Source organism: Cyrtonyx montezumae, unplaced genomic scaffold, assembly GCF_038088225.1.
Source record: "Cyrtonyx montezumae isolate F1298 unplaced genomic scaffold, pur_monq_1.0 scaffold_3, whole genome shotgun sequence".
Lineage (NCBI taxonomy): Eukaryota > Metazoa > Chordata > Aves > Galliformes > Odontophoridae > Cyrtonyx > Cyrtonyx montezumae.
In genome coordinates this window covers 101,452,802-101,479,146 of record NW_027072034.1, presented here as the reverse complement: position 1 = coordinate 101,479,146, position 26,345 = coordinate 101,452,802, and the positions used below count along the sequence as shown (strand labels likewise).

At 38.5% G+C, this 26,345-nt stretch overlaps 2 protein-coding genes across 3 annotated transcripts in view; one reads left to right on the top strand and one right to left on the bottom strand.

Moving 5' to 3' along the window:
• Nucleotides 1-14,087, bottom strand: part of DCP1B (decapping mRNA 1B) — a 41,930-nt gene extending 27,843 nt beyond the window's left edge. Inside the window, exons 1-3 of one of the 2 annotated variants that reach the window (XM_065742587.1) lie at nucleotides 13,935-14,087; nucleotides 13,171-13,211; nucleotides 11,290-11,417 (exon numbers count right to left, since the gene is read on the bottom strand). In XM_065742587.1, coding sequence (XP_065598659.1) covers nucleotides 11,290-11,417; nucleotides 13,171-13,211; nucleotides 13,935-14,087 — 322 coding nt within the window. Of the gene's footprint in view, nucleotides 1-11,289; nucleotides 11,418-13,170; nucleotides 13,242-13,934 lie in introns of those variants that run through there. The other variant, XM_065742588.1, reaches the window with a different exon arrangement.
• CACNA1C (calcium voltage-gated channel subunit alpha1 C) overlaps nucleotides 3,538-26,345 on the top strand; it is a 463,683-nt gene continuing 440,875 nt past the window's right edge. The window contains exon 1 of the mRNA XM_065742562.1: nucleotides 3,538-4,117. Coding sequence (XP_065598634.1) covers nucleotides 3,988-4,117 — 130 coding nt within the window. The 5' untranslated portion in view covers nucleotides 3,538-3,987. The remainder of the gene's footprint in view (nucleotides 4,118-26,345) is intronic.

Sequence of the window (26,345 nt, the reverse complement as noted above, 5' to 3'; positions counted from 1 at the left end):
AAGCTAAAACATCTGACCCAAAATTCTAAGTCAATAAAAGCATCCCTCCTGTGATAAAAGATTCTACCAGAGGATAGCTCAGTAGAAGTTTAACTACTCCACATGTGAAACCATGATTTCTACTAGCTGAGCAGTGCTCTATCACCTAAGCTAACTTCCCACTACAAATCATTAAAAATGTCTTCAGTGCACACTGAAATGAAGTCAGGCCCTCATCTACACAAATGTTCAGAACCCACCACAAAAAATGCTGTTATGCAAATCTGTGCTAAACATATATCCATAACTTCTACAAGCAGAAAATCTTACACTAACATAACATCACCACAAGAGAGGAAACTGGAAAACAAGCTCTCTTCTTGATTCTGTGTACAGATTCATACTCAATAGTAACTAAAAGCAATGAGAACATTCTTCAATACAGGAGAAGGTTATGACATCGCTTTTCCATCCAGAAGAAAACTTGTTTATATCTGAAAGAATTTCAAAGGAGTTCTGCCTTTGCCTTTTAAATGTCTTGTCTTTATATTTCCATCCTGCTTTCTGCTAGATTAAGGAAAGTAACAACTCCTGTTGAGTATCCAGGGACTCAGTCCTATGGCAATGAAGCTTTTCTCCATTGTAAATAACATGCACAACTAGGTGGAAGAGGACACAGGGGGATTTGAGTATTCATTTATGATTTAGTCAGCCATAAGAATATGTTTCCAATGTGCATCTCTGATGCACCTGCCATGGATCAAAGTAAATCTTTAATTCCAGAGCTACGATCAAGTTCAAGGACAAGTGGTTTTCCAAACTATTCTGACATCATTTACACTTTTTTACTCAACAAAAAAGAATGAAGAATATTTTAACTTTAAAAAGGCATTCAGTAGCATATTATTTATTTCTTTTCCCTGAAGCCCGAATGCACACTATAATCAGACTGATAACCTGAAATGGACTGGAAATACATTTGCAAGTCTGAAATAAGATGCTAATCCGCAACAACAAAAATCTAAACTGTTTGAATAAATATATACATTTGTTCTTGTAACAAATGACAGCTAAAAATACCATAATACAACCAAGCTGTTTTTTTTTTTAAACTTTACCTTTTCATTTGTACATTTTGTACATGCCATCATTTTAGAGGCAGGCAGCTTCCTCATTTTTCCTACACCACCTCTTTATTTCTAAAATATAAAACCCATTTAGAAATAAGTAACTGTGAAGAGAACTACTCTTTTTGACATTTCAAATGTTCGTATTTACAGCATCTCTTACAAATATGCTTTTTTTGATTTTTCACAGCCTGTTAACATATTATATTCAATACATTAACAAAATTCTCTATTTCTCTGTAGCAATTCTTTCTGCTATAGTCAGCAGTGACACTGACTTAAATAACACCTTCTCTTCTGTTGAGTTGCTGTTGGAAATTCTTAAATGCCTCTAATTTTTAGGAATACAACACCATTCCACTGATGCTGCAAAGACATTTACTACTCTCACAACATCTCAAACAGTTTTAAGCATATTCTACTTGTGGTAGGTTCACACCTGTGGGTAGGTTGTACTTTCAAGTTAAGCTTCAATAGACATCTGCACCTTGTACCATCTATCACATATGACCACTGTATTTTCACTCATTGAAAACAGACTCATGACATCTTATGCTTTGTTTAATAAAAAATACTTAAAGCATATGTTATAGTTTTTTCTTGTGAAAGTCGCAACTTCATAGTTTCTTTCATAAAGACACAAATATCACCTTTCTGAACTGCTTTACTGGTTCCTTCTTTCACCATATACATGTACATCTTTTAAAAACAATTTTAACTACTGAAGTTAATTGTTCAGATTACCATAGCAATTTACTGACTTCTCTACTTTCTTCCACCACAAGTATGGGTTCTTCTACAGTGGGAGAAACAGAGCAAAATTCTGAGATTTATTTGTTGTGACAAAAACAAACTGTTGAAACATCCTTGCTTAAAGCTTCTAATCCAAAAGATGAAAGCATCAGAAATTATCAAATTAATTTTATATTAGAGCTAGAGATTTCAAAATACTGAAACAGCACTGGGGCATACCCTACAATTTATGAGTTGCTGAACATGGAATATAGAAGTACGTTTCAATACAGATAAAAAAAAAACAACCCTGTAATTGTGCACTGGATAATTTTCATTACAGCAACTGCATTACTTTCACACAAAAAGTGAAAGTGCATCATTTCATTTTGCTTCAGAAGCATTATACCACGTGCATGACCCTTTAGGAATACAACATTAATAATCATGTCTTGCTTCCCCATTCTGTCCCCTCCTCCTGCATTTAACTCTCAGTGTGAATCTAAACCTTAACTTTGCTTTCTGTACAATAAAGACATACAAAATGTTAATGGGAGAGAAGCCAGGAAAAACACAAACAAAACACAAAAGGAGATGTCAATTAAAAAAGAAGCAAAGCACTGCAAGCAGGTACACCCTACTTTACATAAAAATACATTGTTACTTCTTTTCTAATTACAAATCTCTGTACTGAGAGATGCTACACATTCCTGCATAGAGGATTTAGTACTGTATGCTATAAAGCAAGTAAACCTGAAACTTCACAGAAAGGCAGTTTGTTTAGCAGAGAGACAAAGAATTGGAGGAGTTCGTCAAACTTAAAATCTATATCCTGTCTAAGACAATGAGCAGCACCAGATGATTCACAGGAAGAACCTTCATAGTCCCTCTGCTGTTGACTTCTGACCCAAAGCATGTGTCTTATATCACTTTTTTTTCTTCCTGGCTACAGGATCTCAGGCTGCTTTTATTCATATAAATAATCTCTCTGCTGTGCAAAAGGATTACTGCAAGAGGCTCTAATAGGCTTAGGAGTACATACAATCGAAATAATGAAGCTAGCAGGTACAAGCCACATTTTTGGTGAAGAGTGATTTAAAAAAAAATATTTTATTACACTGGGATTTTATATTCTATTAAATGTTACCATAGCAAAGCTCTGCACTGCAGTATCAACAAAGGAGCTGCAACCACAACAATTAAAGCAGAGCAGATACCAAATTTTAAGCCCAACACTCTCAGTAGTTTCTATGTCACTTCAGACAAAAAAGCAGCACTGCATTTGCAGCCTTAGTGGAATTCCACTGGAACAGTAACACCGGCTTTCTGTATGTAACACATTCCTTGTCCTTTAAAGGGTATGCTATCTTATACTTGAGAAGGATTTTTTTTTCCTCCCACAACTGAAGAATATTGCTTATTCCTGATTTAAGGCTTGTTTTGACGAAGACAGAGCTGATGAGGCACTCAAGAGCTTGTATTAAATCAGTAATAGACAGAAGTGGGCAGCTTGTATATGCACTGTGGGATACACTTGTTCCTATATTTATCTTTCATGTTTTGAGAGAAGGTTACAAATATTTTTATATATATACACACACACATAAAAGAGCGAGAGCGAGCAAGCTCACATTCCAAGAGAAGTTTTCTGCCTATGTCAGGACTGAAGTCCACCCCTTGCTAGACAAACCTATTTTTTTTTTTCAAACACAAGAGGATATTATCAGAGAAGTCTGTGCCGATATACAGAAACCAGAGATTGTCATGGCTCGGTGAGGTGACGAGCTGACGGGTGGATGGCGCCCATTATCTCCACTTCTCAGTCCTGAAAAAGTTTTCCTGAAAAAACACAAGGGGAGGAGAAGGCTCCAACGGACATAAGGCACACAGGACAAGAAAAAGATTAGGAGTGAGGAGCAAGGAAAGGAAGGAGAGCACGTTAGATATTGTGGAGGCTTCAGAGAGCTGGAAGTAGTTTCTAGATGAAAGGACCAAGCTGTCAATAGTTCTGGTTTTTGATTTTTAACTTCTGCGCAAGGGTATTACCATAAAATAACTCTGAATTAGGAAACAACTGTCTAAAAGGAATTTACCTTTGAGAAAATATATTCAAGCTCAGTGGTTTCAACGCTCCTTGGAATTTTAAAACATGTTTCAAGCCTTTGTTCGGCAAGCATATCAACCGCTATCCAGCCACCAGCAAGGGGAATCTGAAACGAAGTACAAGGGGAAGCTGGTGCATGAAACTCAGCTCAACTGCTTCTACATCAAACCTGGAGGTAAGGGAGCACTATACATTCACATGCATGCAAACCGTACTGGTATCTATCTGGATCAGTATCTCCTTTCTACATAAATAGAACAGGCTGAATGATGTATGAAATAACATTTGTAATGTCAATAAATAGTTGGGGATAAGGTAATGCGAATTTCTGTATGTGCGACAAGATTTAGGCAACTTTGGTAATTTTCACATCTGTACGGTTGAGCAGACAGGCAGCCTCTTCTCTTGTTAACATACTGTCTTTGGAGCATCTCTTGAAAGTTGCTTTTTCACTTCCACTTTCGCACTGAAGCAAAAACTAAAGGCATAGGAAAGGCACGCAGGAATAGGGAACAAGAAAGAAAAGAGGCTAAGAGGCTAACACACAAAATCTCAAAACATTAAGTAGATGCATATTGTATAAAGTGATCTATGGGAGCAAACTCTAAAAACCAGCTAGTTTTACAATATTTTCAATTGCAGCATGCATTTACACTGGTCTGTAAACATCTAGTATTTTATGCTATACACGGTGGTGGGTATGAAAGAGAGGGTGTACAGGTAGTCACATGAAGATAACCTCTAAATGTAAAAAAAAATCTGTTCCAACTTTAACTCTTGAGTTTTACTTCATCATATGCCTATCTTATCTTGAAGGGATGTCCAGAATTCCCACTGCTGGCAGTACACTCTCAGCAGTAAACGTCCAGACAAGCTAATATGTTACTTATGTGACAATATCCATAAATGGGAAGCAAAGACTGTGCTTAGTAGATATATCCAGTGTGAGACTCCTTCCTCTCTATTCAGAGTACCATCCACAATTACAGGATGTTTCATAGATGCCTTTAAATCTGTTCCAAACATTTTTTCTACCAATCTGCTTGCCCAGACAGCAACAATTCCACCATATTCAGAATAATTACCAGCCACCAAAAAACTACAAAAAAGCTTTGTTACCTTAGCTCGTTAGTCTGGTTTTTTTCTCATAATACATATTCAAATCAGAATCCGTCATTCTACGTAGTTACGTTAGCAAGCAATACTGTACTTCTTTCCTTGTACCTTTTACTACCATCTGAAACTGTTAGAGCAAAAAGATGGCTACAGCCATCATAGCTGCAAGACCTGCTAGCCTGAGAAACAAACTTCACAAACACAGTGTCCTAAATTGTTTGCTCTTCACAGCCAACGGCTTCAACAACTGCAACCAAATCCTCAGAATAGGAAGCACGAGGAGGAAACCATGAAAATGTCCTTTAAGTCTGAAATGAAACCAAGTATAACCGTGCTGAAATGGGCAGGGTGAAAAGGAACACGGTTTTACCCATCAGAATGGATGTCTTAAGGCTAAAGTCTTCAGTTTCCACTGAAAAAACATGTATCTCTAGGAAAGCATGTTGAATAAGAAAAAAAGAACAAAGAAAAAGCACTTCAGAAATACATACAAGTACAGTTTTGCTTGAAAAAAAAGCAACAAAAAACAATAAAAGGGAATTTGTCCTCACATTCGACACAATTCGTTCCCTTATCCAAACTCTAAAAACCTAAATTTACAATTATTGAACTGCACTTACTTTTCACAATAAGCACAAAAAATCCTGTGTATCAGAAAACAGGATCAACCAATACCCAATAATTATTTTTGCAGACATTTGTACGTATATATATATATACACACATATTTTCTTAATAAATAATCCATCAAATAATCCTGTCCCCCTTCAGATATCACACTACCTAAAAATCAAATCCAATTTACATAGCATCAAGCAGAGTTAAGCTATAGATTTCAAGATCAGATGCATCTGGTTGTGTACTCTAAAACATGTGTGCTAGCTAATTGCTAGAGAAAAGATCAGGAACCCTGGCCTTAAAAGCTTCCTGCCTTGAACCAGCACTGCTGCACACCTATCTATGTTCATCTGCAAAATATGGTTTAACTGTATAATATAGTTATCATATTGTTTTCATATCTCTAAAGGTAAACATTAAGTTCTTTGGGTACCCTTGAAAATTGGAATGTGAAACGGAAAGGTCAACATATCTATTTTATGGCTTTAAGCATAAAAATGTAAAGCAAAACCTATGTCATTTCTAAAGAGGTAGATTATTCTTCTTGATATTTTTATTTTATTTTACTTTTAAGCACAGTAACATACCACAGAACACAAAGGAAAGCACTAAATGGGAAATATAGTGAAGTAATAATGCTTTCACATACACTTTTATAGACCAGTAAGATAATTTCTGCAAACAGGTGCAAGGACAGAACCTCACACAGAAAAAAAATAAAAAATTTATAGTCACTATGGAACAGGCAAGTAAATAAACAGAGGAGGGATAAATCTGCTTTGAGAAAATTTGCATACAACAAACTATAAGATACTTATCCATACAGACACTAAAACAGATTTTAAAAGCATGCATGCAATGCGTCAGTTAATCCTGTCAGTCAACCTGATTTTCTGATTTTAGAAACAATGCAATATTAATGTACTTTTGCTATGTACATTTTCCTTTTAAAAAGGAAAAATAACATCTGTTAGGACATGTTTTTAATATATAACATTAGGATTCCAATGTTCTGAGCAAAACTGAGGTTTCAATCAGAGGTGAATAATATCTCGGGAGGACAATCCTGACCTCAGCTGCTGTTCCTGCCCAGCTGGAGGCAGGGTGAATTTTTATCAGATTGATCAAAGGACAGGTTGTGAAAGTGAAAGAAGGAGGAGCTACTTGTTTCTTTTTCCAAGATAAAAATGTCTCCCAAGGACAGTACCTCACGTAAAACACACATTTGTATTCTGAGCAAATGTCAGTGGATGATCCAGGCACGCTTTTAGAAAAAATTCAGTTAGCAAGAAGAGACATAATTCTGAATTATAGAATATATAATGTATAACAAGAATGAATTTCAGGGTAAAGCAGACAATTTTTCATGCCATATTCAGTTTTACATATCAGTCAAATTCTATTACTGTGATCCCCTCCTCTTTCTTGGGAAGTAAACTTCTCATAATTACAATACGTAAGTATTAGAAGAGTAAACGAAAGGGACGTGAATTAGGTGCCTAAGAAGATGAATTCTTCTGTTTGTGAGTGCTCTAGTATGCTACAACACAGAATCAAGGAATTAAAAGTTTAAGAAAATATGTACCATCACCTTTTCCTAACATTTTACAATCGTTTGCCTTCAAACACATAAACATGTATTTGGAAAAAAATAAAATCAATCATAAATAGTTATGACACAGGAGAGAGAAAAAGCAACAGCAGCAAAAAAAAAAAAAAAAAAAAAAAAACAACCCACCCATGACAAAGTTTAAGCTACTTCTTTGGACAGTGGGCAAACTTTCCCTCTAATCCATCTACTTTGCAGCATAGAAATCTAGAAAAATGGGGTTAGTTGTTTAGGGTTCTGAGAAATACAAGGTAAAGCTGGAAAACTGAAATTATTATGAGGCAGCTTTACCAAAAGGAAGCACACCTGGTCTGCCTGCGTAGCACTTCCTTCCTGGTCTTCTGCAAAATCTAATATTCGGTAGAATATGCCACATCTAGCTAGAAAGCTTCATTCCCTTTCCATTTTACTAGACCAAAGGCCTTGCTACTAATGTGATGCAGAATGCACAAACAGGTACAGAATCTGGTCAGACTATTTGTAGAGCTTTCCAACAGTTTCTTTCTTCACTTCCTGTAGAACAGTAATCAGCAGTGATAAATCAGCACACAAGCTCCTTATAAGCTGGATCTGGTATCTCTTCTGGCAGCTGAAATACACAAGGTGTACTGAGCTCTAAGATACACAACCTCCCTCAAGTACTCCATGTCCTATAAACACGAAAAACAGTATTTAATGATGAAATGGTATATCAACCTATGAAATAATTTACTGGCACGGCATAGTTATATACACCTGGTACAAAATACACCATTAAGAATAGTTGCAAGTAAATAGTTGACCATTACTAAAAGGAGAAACTGAAGTTATTTTACCCAACTATTTACAGTCATGCATTTTTCTGGACTATTTCATATTAACTGGCATCAAGCTTCAGGTTCCAAATGTTCTTTTTTCGCAATAAACACCACCAAAGGTTAAGGAAAAAGTATTAATTACACAGATAAGATTACTCAAATATATAACCCAGGAAATATTTTAAATTTTTGAAATCATTAAATGTTAAAAAAGCAGTACTGTCTTATTTGCTCACAGAAAGTATCTGAAACTACACTTAATTACCAACGTTTACAGATAACATAGAAAATAAGTCACAGAATGGCCTGGCTTGAAAAGGACCTCAAAGATCACCTAATTTCAAACCCCCTGCCATGGGTAGGGTCACCAAACATTAGACCAGGCTGCCCAGAGCCACATCCAGCCTTGCCTTGAATGCCTCCAGGGATGGGGCACCCACAACCTCTCTGGTCAACCTGTTCCAGTGCGTCACCACTCTGAGTGAAAAACTTCCTCCTAACAGCTAACCTAAATCTCCCGTCTTAGTTTAAAACCATTCCCTCTTGTCCTATCACTATCAACCCATATAAACAGTTGTTCCCTTTCCCGTTTGTATGATCCCTTCACATACTGGAAGGCCACAATGTGGTGGCCTTCCAGTGATACTTATTTGATAAGCCTTTTGTTTCTTGTTGTAATTAGACAAGGGTTTCTTCTAGCGTTAAATACGCTGCAATCTGTGTCTAATAGTCCTGGCTTTGAAACAAATAACTCTTATGCTTGCCTGACTAGATTTTCCAAACTAAACTTCTCTATGAAATAGTGGATGAGTGCACACATTTACTGGCATAGAACCCAACACCAACCCTCAAATACCTGTGAATAGACTAAAGGTGTCTAAAAGGGTTTATAGATAGTATGTCATTTCTTAATTACTGAGAACAACGGAAAAATATGAAGCACAATAATGCAAAAGATCAAAAGTTTCTTAACTGTTAATAATATTTACTTGTCTATGATTTTGGAAAGCTTTTTTTCTGTTGTAATACATTAGATGCAAAGCAGTTTTACTAATATGATAGATTCAAAATAACAAGATCAGATTATTAGAACTTGCAAAACACTGAGCAGGAGTGAAAATATAAGTCCTCTTATGTGAGAAAGCAATTACACCAGATGCTTACAATGGCAAGAGCATCAGTATGTGAACAGCACACACTGCTGGGGTCACAAATCCAAAATACAGCACTATGCAAGCTACTGTGAGGAAAATTAACTCTCTTCCAGCCAAAACCCACAGAGTAGTTTGTCTCTAAAGACGTTCTTTTCACCTTTGTGGCTCCAATCCTCCTTAGTTTATCTAAAAAGACTGTGGGGTTTGTTCTTTAATGTACACTCAAAATTCTTTATACCACAGCATGAAGAAACATACAGAATCTGTAGTAGACATTTACAACATCTCCTAGCAGAAGGGAGCATTACCTTCCTAGGTGAAGGGAAATCCTTTAGTATGTTTATGAACATAGGAGGATTTAATAAGATTGCACAGAAGTGCATAGAGACACCAGCAAAGCACACTGAGCTTTGTGAAGGCTGTCAGGCAACACATTTTCAAATCCTAGTCTAAAAGAATCATTGCCTATGCAGAGCCCAGAAAAGAAGCCTTCTGCATTTTGCTGTTGCACAATTAGCCAAAAACCCCCAGACATGTTACTTGAACACAAGCTCACTGCTCAGAAGCATGTCAGTACCTGTATTTGAGACACTGCAAATCTATAATTATTACATCTCTTAATGAACAAATAGCTTACACTTCTCTCCAAAGCCCCCAGATTTCTCTCCTGAATAAATCAGTTTATATGTAGTATTTGGTCTGAAGACTGTCTTTCTTCACGTCAGCATAGTTATGACAACTTCTAATTACTTTTCGTACTAATTGTCTCAACAAAAGGGAAGAATTAATAGATTAGGCTTCAAAATGAAGATATTAGTATATACATATATAAATTCCTAGTGGAATTTCAAAACAAGACAAAAATAGATTACATATACATAGGAAAGTTTTCATAATCACATGGGAGAAAAGCCTCATGGTATTTAAAATCCTGAAGCCTGGTCTAGCCTAAGTTAGCCTGAAGATGTCTGTATTTCTTTTCAGCTTCTTTGGGAATTTCAGATAGGGAATTTAAACAGTTTTTCAGCCCACTAAATGCTCTCAAAAATAGAAGTTTCATTTAGATTATTTAAAATGTTATCTCTATTGCTCACACACACTATGTGGTAGAAACAACAGAATTCCCTCTTGATATATATGCCAACTTCAAATTAAGCTTATGAAATAAAAAGGTCTAGCAGATTATCAAACTGTGCTGCTTTGTATGCCATCAATTTCCTCTGCTTTTACTTCATCCAGAGGGAACACTTCTGCAACACATTTTACATAGAGATTTTTTGCAAAGTACTTTTATGCATCAAGAACAAAATATAGATCATACTATAGCTTTATTTCCAAGTACAGATATAAACTCACGTATTTATAACTGTTTGTTCTTATATAATTGTACATTATCATGGTCCATGCGTATATTTGCATGGAAAGGCACTGCTTTTTCATGTCTTCCACTCATTTCTGAGTTTGCCTGATGCGTGCTTGTATAGAAGCTTGTCAGTTATGCAAGACAAACACAGACCTCACAGTAATAACTTCATTTTCAGTGGTGTTTAAACTAGGCTCAGCTCTACAGTGTGAGGATTTCCTATAATAGCTGGGAAGAAAACCACCTTCCAAGTTGTCCTAAGGACAGTGTATCAGAGCTGGAACACAGGGGTCTGATTTAGCTGCATTTGTTTACCCTTATGCAACTCACAGGGATTATTCCAATCTTCAGTGTGTTTGTATTATGACAAGATATCCCAGCACTGGCCAGGGTATATTCAGAACATACAACACATGTCTATGAGTCCCTACACCCATCACGTATACAGGGCCACAAAAGTCTGCTATATGCCAGTTTGAAGCAATTTTCTTTTCAACAGTGGCATTTCAGCTAGCACTTAACAACTCTCCCTGCACATCAATGAGCAAAATATATTCCTGCAATTTTAAATGTTAACCAGACAGTTCCAGCCCTTGAAAGGTAAACTCTAATCTAATAACCTTAACTAAGAATACATGTTGAAGAAGAGCTCACCTCTTCATCATTTAACCCAAGGCATCACATACTTACACCTGGCATTTCTGTAAAGTAGAAAAGGGTCCTGCAGCTGGAAATCAAGGTCTTTAGTAATTGGTTCTGTTCGATTTTCCATGCTCAGCCTGTTCATAATTGTGAAGCCATGCCTTGGAGAAGCTGATCTGAAAATTGTTGAGTAGAAATCACATCAAGGAAAAAATGAAATTATTATTTTTTGTTGTCATACAGTTCTTCTCCACACAAAATTCTGATTTTGTTGTCAAGGAAATTATAACTGAGTCTTGTAGTTTTTCATGGAATCCTTTAAATTATTATGGAAGCATCACTGGTCTCACAATAGCTACAGAGAGCATGCAGGACCTGCAATACCACCATCTGAGATCCAATTAGTCACAGCTTTAATCATATATGTGTGTTCAAGGTTAAAGCCTACGACTTCAGAACAGGCAAGGTGTTACTGAATGTCGCTTAGTTCCAGATCACTAGCATCACGTTTTCCAACCATAGACTCTTGTAGAAAGTGATGATTAGATTCAGCCATGACCAAGAAACACTGCATATTTTATTATTACAATTATCATCACTAACATTCAGGTAGCAATTGCAGATGACACTGAAAAGCCTATCTAAAATGTAAATTAAAAAAAATCATGATGCTCACTCACGAGGGTAATATTTCAAGTCAGTAAGACAGCTTTTATTAACACAAGTCATTAGCCCTATCACCATCCTTACACATTACTTTTAAATGATGGTTGACAATAAAGCAAATTATGATGCTTATACATTTGGTAAAATTGCCATCACTGTTGCCATGTTGATTGGCTGTTGGTGGACATATAAGAAATCTAGAGCATGGGGACCTGCAATCGAGAGTAGGAAGCAACAGGAAGTGGAACACAGGAGGAACCCTTACCAAGAATCTTAGTAACAATCAGTACTGAAGTTAAATGAGTCAACTTCCATTGCTGTTAACTCAGTGGAAAGGCTAATTTTTGACCCTTCCCCAGAATTTGCAAAGCTTCAGCTTGTGATAAAATCAGCTCCAGCAAAAAGGCCACGCTATGTTCTCATAACAGTAACAAAAAGCAACAAAGCAATACCAGTAGGCCCCAACCTGCAGTCTCTTGGTAAAGTTTATTTTACATGACTTTAAAACTTTGCTCAAAGCCACAAGAAATAAAGTTAATACTGGTGTGGAGGGCCCTGTATAATATTGCTCACAGCCTGTTCCATATAGTTGCCTACATGGCAGGAAGGATAGCAATCTCTGCTGTAAATGGAAACTTCCTCAGCCAACAAAACAGCATGATGAAAGATCACAGATACTACAAGTGTCAGGTTACATGTTGTCAGTCCTGGAGCTTTAAATCCAACATACCAAATACCTCCGTTTTGCAGCATGCATCCAGCTACCCCTACCTACTGCTAGCAAAATCAAGGGCCAGTTCTTTCCTCTTACTGCAGTGAAAAGATAACAGCATCTTATCCTGCCTTTTTATTCCTCCCTGTTTACCTTGAAGAAGTTTAGAAAATAAATACAGAGCTCTATATGTTCTACCATTCATTTTCTTTAAGATATATCATTATTTATTTCCCTGTTTGTTTTTGTTCAGACACCTTTAACTTGACAATGCTGAGTTCTATTTAGGGCAGTATTGCAAACTTCACTCTGGGATTTAAATATGGGTATGGATATGGGATTTAAATAGCATTTTGAAGTCTTATTCACATAAGTAGAGAACTCTCCTTTTCTGTGTTTCCTCTCCTGCATTTGTCTTCACCGGTTTAAGTCTCCTTCCATCTCTGAGCATGACACAGTTGGGAGCATTTTCTGTCTTTCAGACAAGCTTCATCCCAGCTTTCCCACACCCACAGGCTGCACCTTCAGATGTTAACATGTAACTCTCTCACCTTGTGTAAACAAACAGTGTTCCTTCCACATCTGTCTTCTCCTGAATGAGAACATTAAAAAAGTTTAAATTAGGGCTATGGTTTGCCAGACCCAAGCCGACCCCTTTATCGCTGATTAACCAATACCACCAGCATTTCACCTCTCTCCTGTAAGCCATTAAATAGAATAACTTCAATAGGATGGTGGTGAGGAAGCACAGCTGGCACAGGGTGTGTGAGGTTAAGGGTGAGACATGCCCCTCAAGCTACCAGAATGACTCCATGAGGTTAAGCTCATCTTGAATATGCTTTTTTCTGTTGGTAAATGCAACACATGTGTACACACACAACAGATTTTCGAACAACAGCCAACTTCTACAGCCCGACACCCCAACTCTCAACTCTCCAGGCTGCCAAACACTACTTTTAAAGAATCACAGAGTTGTTGGGGTTGGAAGAGACCTCTAGAGATCATCGAGTCCAACCCCCTGCCAACGCAGCTCCCTGGACCAGGTTGCACACGTAGGTGTCCAGGTGGGCCTTGAATGTATCCAGAGAAGGAGACTGCACCACGTCTCTGGGCAACAGCCCTAGTTACCAGCCCAGGAGGCACACACACCACCGCCCAACCTTCACACCTCCCTATGGCCGCACACCCTCACTTCCACACAGCTACGGGGCGGGGCATCGCCTTCGCCCCACCCACAGAGGGGCGGAGCCTGCCGTCAGCCCTCGTCCCTCCCGGCAGGGAGGGGGTTGCAGGGAGGAGGGACGACCCGACGTACCCACTCGTTGGCGCGGTGCCCGAAGGTGTAGAGCGCCACCTGGCTGGCCACGTCCACGATGCTGCTGATGTAGGGGTCTTGTTGCTGCAGCGCCGCCAGGCTGATGTCCAACCCCTTGCCCAGCAGGGCGGCCCCGGCCACCGCCGCCGCCATTTTGCCTCCGACAACAACACACGGTTCCTAGTAGGCGCGACTAATCGAGCGCCGAGAGGAAGGAGGGGACCCAGCCACCGCAATCGAACGCCGAGCGCACGGCTGCTGCGTGCGTGTATGTGTGTACATATCCATATACATGTCACATCCGTGTGACATAGGCGGCTGAAACATAAGCAAGCATATAATGATAGGGTGATGCACAAACGGCAGAGGAACAGATGGGCGAGACAGGGAACTTAGTTACCATATTTTCCTGTCGAATATATTTATTATTAGTCTATTGATAGCTGCAGTTCACAGTGAATATTTCAGCCTTATGTGGCATGCACATACACTCGGTATATAGAGACACGTTTTAAGCCTTGCTGAACAGTCCAGTTTGAACCCCGTGCAGTAGCAAATTGGATTTGACTTCATCATATCAGACCTGTGTGTCAGTTTGGAAGGAATTGCCAACGCAGAATCACATAATCATAGAATGACTTGGGTTGGAAGGGACCTGACAGCCCGTGCAGCCCCAACCCCCTGCCATGGGCAGGGCTGCCACCCAGCAGCTCAGTCTGCCCAGGGCCCCATCCAACCTGGCCCTGAGTGCCTCCAAGGATGAAGCACCCACAGCTTCTCTGGGCAGCAGTGCCAGGGCCTCACTACCCTCTGATAAAAAGTTTTTTTCCTAATAACTAATCTAAATCTCCACTCTTTTATGTAAAGCTGTTCCCCCTTGTCCTGTCACTATTAGACTATGTAAGATTCAGTCCCCCTCCTGCTTATAACTTCCCTTCAACTACTGGAAGGCCACAATGAGGTCTCCCTGGAGACTTCTCCAAGCTGAACATGCCCAACTTCCTCAGCCTTTCTTCATTAGAGGTGCTTCTGCCCTCTGATCACTTTTGTGTCCTCCTCTGGACCTGCTCCAACAGCTCCACATCTTTTTTGTGCTGTGGATGCAGTACTGCAGGTTGGGCCTCACATGGCAGAGAAGAGGGGAACAATCCCCTCCCTGTCCCTGCTGGCCATCTCTCTGCTGGCGCAGCCCAGGATGCCGTGGGCTTTCCAGACTGTGCGTGCACACTGCTGCCTCATGTCCAGCTTTCCATCCACCAGAACACCCAAGTCCTTCCCTGCACATTTAGACAGAAGCGTCAAGGCTGTGTACTCCTTCCAGAGAATGGAATACCTCAGAAGAACTACAGGTAAAGGTAATGAGTGCTAACTTGTTTTCAGTGTTCCTGAAGCTATGTGTTAAACGAGCAGTAGCTGGACACAGGGCAGGAAGACTGCCATTTTGTTTCCTCCTGCCTTTTCACACTAGGCCGCATTGAGGCAGTGGCATCTGATCCAAGGGCAGCTGGGCCAGCCCAGATGTAAAGCTTCCACAGTGTGAAAGTGGTGATAGAAGAGAATAGAGATGGCAAGCTTGATGTTAAAGTATTTAAAGTAGGGTCAGCAAGTCTCAAGTAGAGTTAGGAATGGATATGCTCTCCAAATGGACAGTAAAAGAGGCTGTTCTTTAGGACTCAGGAGAGAAAGCTTAGTTGTTTTTTTTATAGCCCAGAAGGCTGCTGGAAATGGTTTTCCTTCAAATATGAACCTCCTGTTTGCTCTGTAAGTATAGAGTGGGAGAGTAAACTTCTTTACATACACTTGTATTGTAATCTGTCTCACTTTGTCTTTTCTATAGGCACCTTGTTTCAGTTGGGACTCTAATGAGACATGGATTGGGAGTTTAGAAATTTTTTGGTGATTTTAGAACCAAATACTTAACAGTAAATGAGGCTTTGCACATTTGTTACCTTAGGGAGGTAGACTGAGTCAAGTATGTCTCCTGTGTTTTTCTCTTGACATACAAAGATTATAAAGAGTGTCCTGTTTCTGTGAACTTGTGGGAGAAAACCCAACTGTGAGGTTTAATGTCTTGAAGTAAGCCTGTCAAAAATGTTTCCTCTTTACAACGCCTTGGCTTCTTTACCAGTGCCTTCCTCCTGTATTACTGCAACCCTTTTTCCCATAGCTGGACAGACAGTTCTAGAGCCCTCTGTTCTGAGTCAGTGAACCTGTCAAGCTTCTGATCATGTGCTTGCATATTTGCTGTGGCACCGCGTGGTGGCTTTTTTTGGTTCCAACTGCTTTGCTGTATAAGTGGGGAAAATTGCTCCTTTCATTTAGCTTGAAGTAAAGGTAATTAATAAAACTGTGTTCATTCTGCCCCACACTATGGTACCACTTGATAGTAGACTTAATGTGTTCCCGTGAAACAAAATCTTGTTAAGCAGAGAAAGACTGAATTCTCAATGCATCTAAAGGTAAGGACTTTTAGCAAAAAAGTCACAGGTTGAAAAAGTTGTATCTTTAGGCTGTGATTATTAGTGGTCAGTTAACCATAGTCCATGATAACTGTCAAATCATGTTAGAATGATTTTGCTGTAATTTGTTTATGAAACAGATTCATTTACTAGCTTTGAAGATGTCATAATTTCACAAAGAATATAATTAGAATGTCACAGTTTTGTTTTCTGCCCACTAGGATACTATTCTGTTAAAAAAAATCAAAAAAGTAAGCAGAAATCTTTGATTTTGACGCAGTATGACAGAGATTTTATCTAAGTAATATCAACAGCAATTTAAGGAAAAATCCATACAGCATGCTGGTCTAAGGTTTCCACTAATTATAAAGGTTAACATGTTTAGACTAAACCTTTTTGCAGGATTGTTCAAACAGATATTAAGTCTTTGCTTCACATTCAATTATTTATTGTACTTGTAAAAACAGAGTCTTGCTACCTGCAGGAAATTATCAGCACTGAGGATATGACTTCATTTGAATCTGTCTGGTGGCACTGCTGGGCTTGCACAGCCACCATTCCAGGTCGCAGCCACTCATCCATGCCATTTTGGCACCTCTGTGCTCTCCTGGCCCAAATGTGCATGTGGCCACAGCGTGAACCAGTCAGTCAGGGAAAGCGAACTGATATGAAAACAAGTGATCACACTGCTGCTGGGATCACAGCCTCAACAGACTGCTTTTCTACCTGTGCACATACAGGCCTTACTTTGAGCAGCAGTTTTGTTTTGTTTTTTTTTTTTTAAGAAGCAGCAGGACTCAGTTGAGAAATGTAGTGCTGAGCAGCTCATTTATGCCACTTCTTCATACTTATCCCCTTTCAAGTTGTTAAAGCACAGTAGTTGTCTTTTCTTTTTATTCGTTCCCCAAGGCTGCCATTTAGTAGCAGCCTCTCCGTTCCTGAAGGGGGGCTATAAGAAAGAAGGGGACAGTCTCTTTAGCAGGGTCTGTTTCATTGCATCATAGTATGGCTGTTATGATAGGACAAGGGGAAATAGTTTCAAACTAAAGGAGGGGAAATTTAGATTGGATACAAGGAAAAAGTATTTTATAGTGAGGGTGGTGAAGCACTGGAGCAGGTTGCCCAGAGAGGTGGTGGATGTCCCATCTCTAGAGACACTCAAGGTCAGGCTGGACGGGGCTCTAAGTAACCTCATCTAGCTGTGGGTGTCTCTGTTCTTTGCAGGGGAGTTGGACTAGATGGCTTCTAAGAGTCACTTCCAACTCAAACGATCCTGCAATTCTGTGATTATATAAATTGTTTCTAACTGACTGGTGGCAAGGGTGCTGTGGCAGCATTAATAGGTTTCTCTTCCTGCATCCAGAGCCAGTTCCATATCTGCCTGATGCTGTCCAGCATTCTGGCTTCCTGGGGAAGAGTAAAGTGTTCCCGGGGAACAGTAGGTGGTTCTTGTGGAGGCAAGGTCTCTGAATACTGCTGCAGATGTGCTCACAGCTCTGCAGCACAGTACCTCTCACCACGTGGGAGCTAGTGCTGGATGCTTAATGCATTCCTTCTCAGATACGGATGAAATGTGCGGTCTTATTAGCCCACATTTATTACAGACTCTCCAGAGCTAGCTTTAGACTGCTTTACTCATGCTCAACAGTTGAAATTGTTGGTTGCATTGTTGGACCACTTTTTAACTCTAATTCTATATGGTTAAAGCAATGTTAGTCTTTTTGTTGGCAATTTATTACTTGCTAAAAGTTCCATAACATGTGTAGGTCTGACTACAAAATTTCAACTGGGGCAGTTATTAAAAAATCTCTAGATTAAAATTGAATCTGGTTATTTTCATTGTCAAAACAACTCTCCCTCTACCACCAAATAAATCACAGCATTTTATTAGCATACATTTGAGTGTTTGTAACATTGCTCGTGGTGAGGTTTGTCCAAACAAGGAGGGGTGATTTTCAGTAGAATTTCTATTTATATATTTGTTTACCAAAAGATTGTTTCTTTCTTTGACTTACTTTTTGTTAAATGATTCTATTATCAACTCTATGCTTTGTTTTTTGGTGCATATTTATTTGAGAGATACTGAACTTCACCTTTTTAATAGGCCTGGCTTCCACCAGTGGCCTGTAAATACTCCTCTTCTAGAAAACTCTTTTTAATTTAGTTTGAATAACTTCTCAGGGGATATAAATTGAGATGAAAAAAATTAGTACCAGGAAAAGACCATTTCAGGATGAGTAAGGATGATGTTTATCAATATAATTGCATTGAATTATAGTGTTAGGAAAAAAAAATTGTGTACATTTAATCAGTAAAAAGTCCAATGTCATTGTTAGATTTTCACTGACTGGAAATGTGATTTCAGAGCAGAAATGAGAAAATGATAAACCTGAAAAAGATTTTTGTGCCTGAAACTTTTTTTTTCTAGTTATACTAGTTGACTCAATAAAATGTGTTATCTTTACCCATAAACTTTGCCTGCCTTCTACTTAGCTATGCAATTGTGAGCATGATTCTATCAGATCTCTTAATAAAATTTTTGATTACGTCTTTCAGTCTCTCCCAAATGCTGATAAGTTCTATGCATACATTGAAGATTTTCCTGCTGCAAGGAACAAAACTCTTTGAAACATCCTTGGCTTCTTTTACCTTTATTTATTTAGCATATCAGAAATCATTGGCTTCTTTCAGAAGCATCCTTCTCAAAGTTTAGCTTTACAAGTTGTTTTGCTTTCACCCCCACACTAAATTAATTACAGCCTAAAAATGACACTGAATTTTGAATTATTTTTAGTATCTATCATCTATCTGTCTATCTTTCTTTATTTTTTTATTTTTTCATGAGGTCTCTATTTGGGGGCTAGTGTTTGAGTTATTAAGCACTTTTGCTACCACAACTGTGTATAATCACTAAAATATCATTGTGAGCTGTTACGTTAATGCAGTTCTTATAAGTTGCCATGAGCTGATTTGATCCATCAAGTTTATTGTTTGTTCTGTAAATTGACAAGGCAAACCTCCAAAATATCAGTGAAGACAGAGCCTGCCTGCTATCTCCCATAGGTTAATAAGATATACCAGTAATTATATCTCACCTAAGATAATACCTATCCAACCACATATTTCTGGTAATCACCATTTAATTTGGCAGAATCGAACACCTGTAGTTCTGTAAGAGCTATTTTCCAACTAGTTACAGAGAAGAGGACCTCATTTAATTAAATCCTAAAATGAAAATTCCCCTTGGATAATTACATAGTCAAGACCTCATTTTTACACCTCACATAGCATGGGAGCTCTTGCCTTGTTAATGAAATGCAATCATCACAAAGATGTGTTCCTGTTGCTGCTGCTAGGATGCTGGTAGCAAGCATGAAGAGTGCCTGGATTGGGTTTGGTCAGGGTGATGGGATGTGGGGGGAGTTCTGGAGAAGGGGAACGGGCTCCTGGTGCCACTGCAGACACATTTTTGGGAAATGTGTTTTTTGCATTCAAATTAGCTTTTTTGAATTTATTGTTGAAAAAGGAGAAGCTCTGAATTTCTACTATCCGTGTATCTGTTGCAGTATTACTTTATGAGGGAAATCCATTTTACTGTATTGCTGACTGACAAAAATATTTCTTACATACATGTATTTTAGTAGATATATTTTCACTAACAAAGAATATTTGAACTTGCTAGACTCTGGTAAAAGAATTTACATCTTTAGATGAAGTATGAGTAAATTAAGACAATGAGAGTGTTGCAACAGTACTGAATACTGAGGCCTACAACAGATAAAATGATGGTATGTGCAAGATTTCTTAAAGTAACTGAATAAGCAAGGTGATATTTCTGCCTCACAGTTTGGTTGACCATGTTTACTTGTTACTAAGATTATTTAGCTGGCCTATGCTTTAAAGGAGACTTCCTTTCAAACTAAAAATTGGCTTTTATCTTTTGTTATTGAAGATCCACAGTACCTCCATGCTTTAAATGTAATGTCTTGCCTCTCACTTAAAGAATAATTAAGAATGATTTTATTTCTTCATTTTGATTGCTACATATATTGCTCTAGGTTTTGTGGATATGGAAAGAAAGGCTGTATTTGTGTAACTGTACCAGAAGTTGAAACTTTGAAATATTTGAAATGTTGCATAAACAATGAACACAATCTATCCCTGTTTTTCAGGAGGGATAGATTTGGGCAAAGGCAACTTCCAGCAGGCATCCAATAGTAGATTTAAGCACTTTGAATGAGATTTTAGAAGTAGAAACTACAGACATTAGCACCACAAAACTCCAGTGGGTATCAGAGTCTGGTTTTATTACACTTGTGTCAATTTGTTTCCCTGGGTGTATTCTGAGAGCGGTGAAAGTGTTTGGCAGTCCCTCTCCTACAATCTGATTTTGTCATTTTCAGGCGATGCTGTGCTATGTCTTCTGTCAGGCTGAATTTACAGGCATATTACCTTGCTTGGCAGAAACATGAGCTACAAGAGATTTCTCAAAGAAAAACTTCCTTAACCAGCAATAGGACAAGGTTTTTTTTTCTTCTGTTGTTTTTCCTGCTTATTTGCCCAAATATGTTAATTTTATTAACATCCTAAATTAATACTATATAAGTGTAGCTTATAATATTAAGAGATCACCTCCCTTGACCTGCTGGCAATGCTTTGCCTAAGGCAGCCCAGGATACCTTTAGCCTTCTTTGCAGCAAGGCCACATTGCTGGCTCATGTTCAGCTCGGTGTCCACCAGGACCCCAGTTCCTTTTCTGCAAAGACCACCCGGCATGTCCTGGTGGCTGGGGCTGTTCTTCCCCACGTACCAAGCTTTGTGCTTCCTGTTGAACTCGATGAGGTTCCTGTCAGCTTGCTTTTCCAGCCTGTTGAGATCCCTCTGGCTGGCAGCAAGGCCTTCAGGTGTATCAGCCACTCCTCCCAGTTTTGTGTCATCTGTTAAATTGCTAAGGGTACGTTTTGCCCCATTAACCAGGTCATTAATAAAGATGTTAAACTGCTGCTAAACCCTTAGAAAACATGCTTTGTCCTAATGCTGACCAGTAGGATTTCTCTTCCTCTTTGAACAGAAAAGCGGTTGTGCTTGTTTTTGAGTCTGAGGCTTTGAGTCCATAAGAAAGGAGAAAAAAAAAGTTTGAGAGGGAAAATGCATGAGATAAATTAGTAGACAGGATTATAAAGGAGAGAGATCAGGATTGGAAAAGAATTACTTACAGTACTGAGTTATTGGTGATGTAATACCTAAGCTTATAGGCTGGAGAAGCAGAATGCTTGTGGGGTCACAGCTGATGAAGTGAGGGACAGAACAGCCAAAGCTGAGGAGGAGTGAGGCTTTTCATGGTGGAAGAGAAGGCAGGACTAACTTGGGAGTGAAACTGAAGGATGCTTGTGGCAAGGAAGAGGGAGCTGCTAGAAACAAAATGAAATAATAAGGACAGTGTCAGTGAAGGTCTTGGAGAGAAAGATTTGAGTAGAATTTGTAATGGGAAATAGAGGAAAGGGTGTGTTTGGGCTTTTAGAGGGAATGAAATACTGAGCACAAAGGTGAGTAAACAGTGTGCTGTCATCAGTGGAAGCTGCCCTTTTGCCATGGCCAGTTTTTACATCACTCGAATCACTGCTTATGATCTGACCAAATGGTTGTGGTTGCTGTTATGGTCCACATTCTTCTTAGCATTCCTTCTGTCTCCAATGCACTGAGAGAAGTTCATCTTGCCCTTCATGTCTCTCAGTCTTTCTACTTGCCTGTAACTTTGACTTTCTTGTCTCCATCCCTGCATTTTCAGGTGATGTCTGTATATTCCTGCTGGGTACCCTGTTCCTGCTTCCATCTTCTGCATACTTTCCTTTTTTTCATTTGAGCTCCATCAAGAGCTCCTTCGTGTGAGATTTCTGCCTCACTTGCTCAGCTTCTGCCTGTCAGAATGGCCTGCTCTTTTGCACTGGCAAGGTTGCCCATGGGGACCAACCACTGGTTCTGAGCCTTTTTGCCTTGCAGGACAGTCTCCTGTGGGATACTACTCAGCAGATTCATAAGCAGGCTGAATTCCCTCCTGAAATCCAGAGCTGTGATTTCAATATGTCCCTTGCTTGTGCTTTTCTTCCAGGATTTTGAAGTGCAGAATATCATGATTGCTGCAGCCTTGGCTGTCCTCGACCTTTGTGTTGCCCAGCTAGTCATACTTTTTCATGAATAACAGATTGAATCCCTGTCCTAGTCATCTCATTGATAGTCTGCATCAAGAAATTGTCATCAGCATCTTCATGTGATTATTCATGAGAAGGATTTCATTTCGTGATACGTGTAGTTCAAAATTACAGATTAAAGAAGTTTGAGTAAGTCTCTGAAATGACTGGGTAATTATCCAGACTGAACTGTTTAAAGTTCTCCCACTCTTTTTATTAATAGGAGCCACAATATTCCCATGCTGACTATGAAGGGAAAAATCGATATCAGCAAACGTACATTCATATTGATTTATCTTCCCTTTTGGTTTTCTAATTTAGTAAAGGCTACTAATGCGGCATTACATAAAGATTCTCGGGAGAGTAAAAAGGCTAATAAGATCAGGTATCACTGTTTGTTCTGAGGAAGTGAACTGACTTCACTATACATTGTCAACAGTGGAGTTATCCAACAAAGGAGCATTAGGTGAATTAGCACATCCTTCTGATGGCGTGTATTAGAGGACATGTCATTCCAGACAGGTAGACTACAAGGAGTCATCAAGGCAACTTTTTGGAATACAGGCAGAACATACTGTTAGGATGCAGGCATTAGTGAAGAGAAGTCCAAGGAGTTAAATGCTAAGAGTATTCTTTCCACCGTAGTATTCTATTAAATGTTGTACAGTTATTTGAATATCCTGTTATACACATGTAGTAGTATAGTACACATGTAGTATATACTATGCACTTTGTAACCTTCTTTCAGCTAGGTTAAAAAGGTCAAGATCTTATGCAAATGTTTGTGTTTTTTAAAGATACTGTGTTGTCTGAGGAAAAAGGAGTGCCTACAAAAATAATTAGTTTGCTTTGCTTGTTCATTCTAAATTAAGTAAAGGGGAGGGAAGATGGTTTTAAGTTGGAAAATGAAGCTTATGTCTATCCAGAACTCTAGAAAGTTGTTTTGTGGAAAAAAAATGTCAATTTTTCGTGTCTCATATGTTATATACTTACAGATAAAATTAGGATATGATATGGAGCAGGCTGTTGCATGTTTAAAGATATTAAGCTTCAGAAACAAAGCTTCTTAGTTTGACACTTAGGCTTTACACAGCCACACCAAACTTAAGATGACATTTTTTGCACTGCACATTAAATCTCAAGATATTCAACCTCTTAACTGAAATACATACTCTTGTTAAAAACATGGAATTGATACAAATTAAAAAGGGGGAATAATGTTCATTCTATTTCTACTGTATATCATCTACATCCACATTTTCATTATTGGAGTATTTCTTTTCCATTTTTGAAGGTAGGGCATTCATGAGGGCACTGTTGACAAGCAGGACTCTTTCTTATCCTACAAAAGGACAAGAAAAGCAGCAGTTGGCTGAAAAATAAGAATAATTAGAAGTCTCAGACTCATAGAGAAATTTATTGTAACAGAAGAACAGCTGATAATCTGCAACTGAAGATTCACATTTTCAGTGTGGCTGTAAATGTTAGGTTCTTTCTCCTATGTCCCACATTCCTAATTTTGTCAGTGTTTAATGAATTTTTCTGTTGAGATGCAATTCCAAAGTGAGAAACTTGTGCTATAGTTCATCCAAGGCAAGGACAATCTTTGTCGTGCTAAAACTGATGGATAATTCACTTTCATTACTCAGTTTCGTTAGAGGATCAGCTAGATCTTGCTTATGAAGAGAGATTACATTTTGTTTTGAAGTACCAGATGATAGGATGACAATCTCCAAATGACCATGACATAGTTAAAAATAACTTGCATTCAGACTGCTCTTGCCCAGTCATCCATCAACAAAGACTGTGATGCCTGCCTGGAGCTACAGTAACTAGTTTGATTCAGTATAGAGATGCATCTTTTCCCTAGGGGCAGAAATTTTGCTGTAAATATGACCTTCTTCTTCAGTCCCTTGGTTCCAAAGGTAGAGAAGATAAATCAATATCACAGAAGGGATTCCTCGGGTCTTGTGAGAACTTGAACGTAATTTAAATGTTATAAGACATAACTCCATGGAAACAGAATTACAAGGTTACTGAGCCAGGCTTGATTCTTGTTTCCTTCACAGAATATTTTGCATGTAATTTTGTATACATCTCCTGAAACACTCACACTTTCTTTCACCCACCCCAAAATTCAAATACATGGAATGCTATTACTACGTAGTTTATTAGAACAGCTAAAACATTTCTATTCACAGCACTTATTTTGCCATTTGGAAAACAGGAATAACTGCTGACAAGTGTAGGTGATCATTCTGTTATGTCAGTCCTGAAAGGAAAACAGGGATTACACCTGTCCAGTGTTTTAAAGCTATGCTTTCTGTGCAGAGAAGCTTATGAGATCCTGAGTGTTGTTCTAGTCTAGTTTCTGAGGTCAGTGACTCTTGTGATTTGGGATGTTTCCTGTCCTTAAGCCTGCTTTTCTTCCATGCTGAGCATATAAAAGTCACAATTCTTATTTGGAATTTTAATTTGACAAAATTATGACAGAAGGCCTAGAAATCTGAGCAATTCTGCTTGTCTTCTTGGGAACTTCCAGTATATGATTTTTTTTGACATTGCAGGAAAATGCCCTTTCTTAACCTTTTGATAGAATCCACTGTTGTCTCTTCCTTTTTCTCCTCTTTAAAACTCGCAGAATGAATTCAAATTTCAACCTGAGAGTTTTAAATCTGGGCATTTAGAACTTTGCTGTCAAAAACAAAAAAGAATGTCTTATGGTAGTGTTGCATGGTACTTACCTCATGAAGAATAGGCAAATTTTGAATGAAAGTCCAATTAATGGGAACAGTTTGGTAATAGCTTAGATGGTGAGTTTATAAAGTACTAGTATGAAATTTCAGTTCTCTTATAAGTTTTCAAATAACTTCACAATTATTACTCTCTGAGATGCAGAAATATTATATTTATTTTTAATAATAATAATTAAAAAAAAGGGATAAAAAAGCCAGAGTTGGTCAGTGTGAACGAATAGGCAGGTTACCTTTGAGGTTAGAGATGCAATTTATCCAATCCTCCCTGTTAACCTTTGAAGATGCAGATCTTCCTTCTGAACTGATCTCTAGGAAAAATTTGATAGTTCCATCTTTGTTTAGCACTGCTGCTTTATATACTGAAGTAAATGTGACTCTGACTTCAGAAAGTTTTGAATTAGGTCTCTTCTTGTTACTTAGAGTTTCAGTTTCTTGCTTAGTGACAAGCATATGTTTTCCTTCCTTCATGTTCCTTTGCAGGTTGTGCTCTGTATGGCCTGCCATGTTCATCATCAGTGAATTTTAGGATATTTACTTCGGTAATTTTGGCTGGTTAATGGAAACTCATAAACACTTGTGACATCTTGTTTAGAAAAGCACTTTGATCAACATATAGACTAACTTAGAAATAATTCTGGATAGCTGGGGGCAACTGTGCAGTGCTCAGCCATCTGCCCAGTTGAACCACAACATGTGGGGACAACTATTTTTTCCAAATCATCCTTAGATGTCTTCAGGGATTTTACAGTGTATGTAACTTTGCTGAAAATCTATTTTCTGAACATTATTTTTCTCATCTGAGGAAGGGATGCCTACTTGTGTGTAGCTTTCCCCTTCATATTGCATATCCAAATACTTGGGTGATATTAGCAAAAAGATACTGAACAGTCAAAATTCGGTCTCTGAAAATGAGTGGATGTGATGGATGAGAAAAGCAGTACAAAGAGACTGCCATGCTTTTGCACCCTGTCATGAGGAAATCTGCCTGAAGATTAAAAGTGCTCCTTT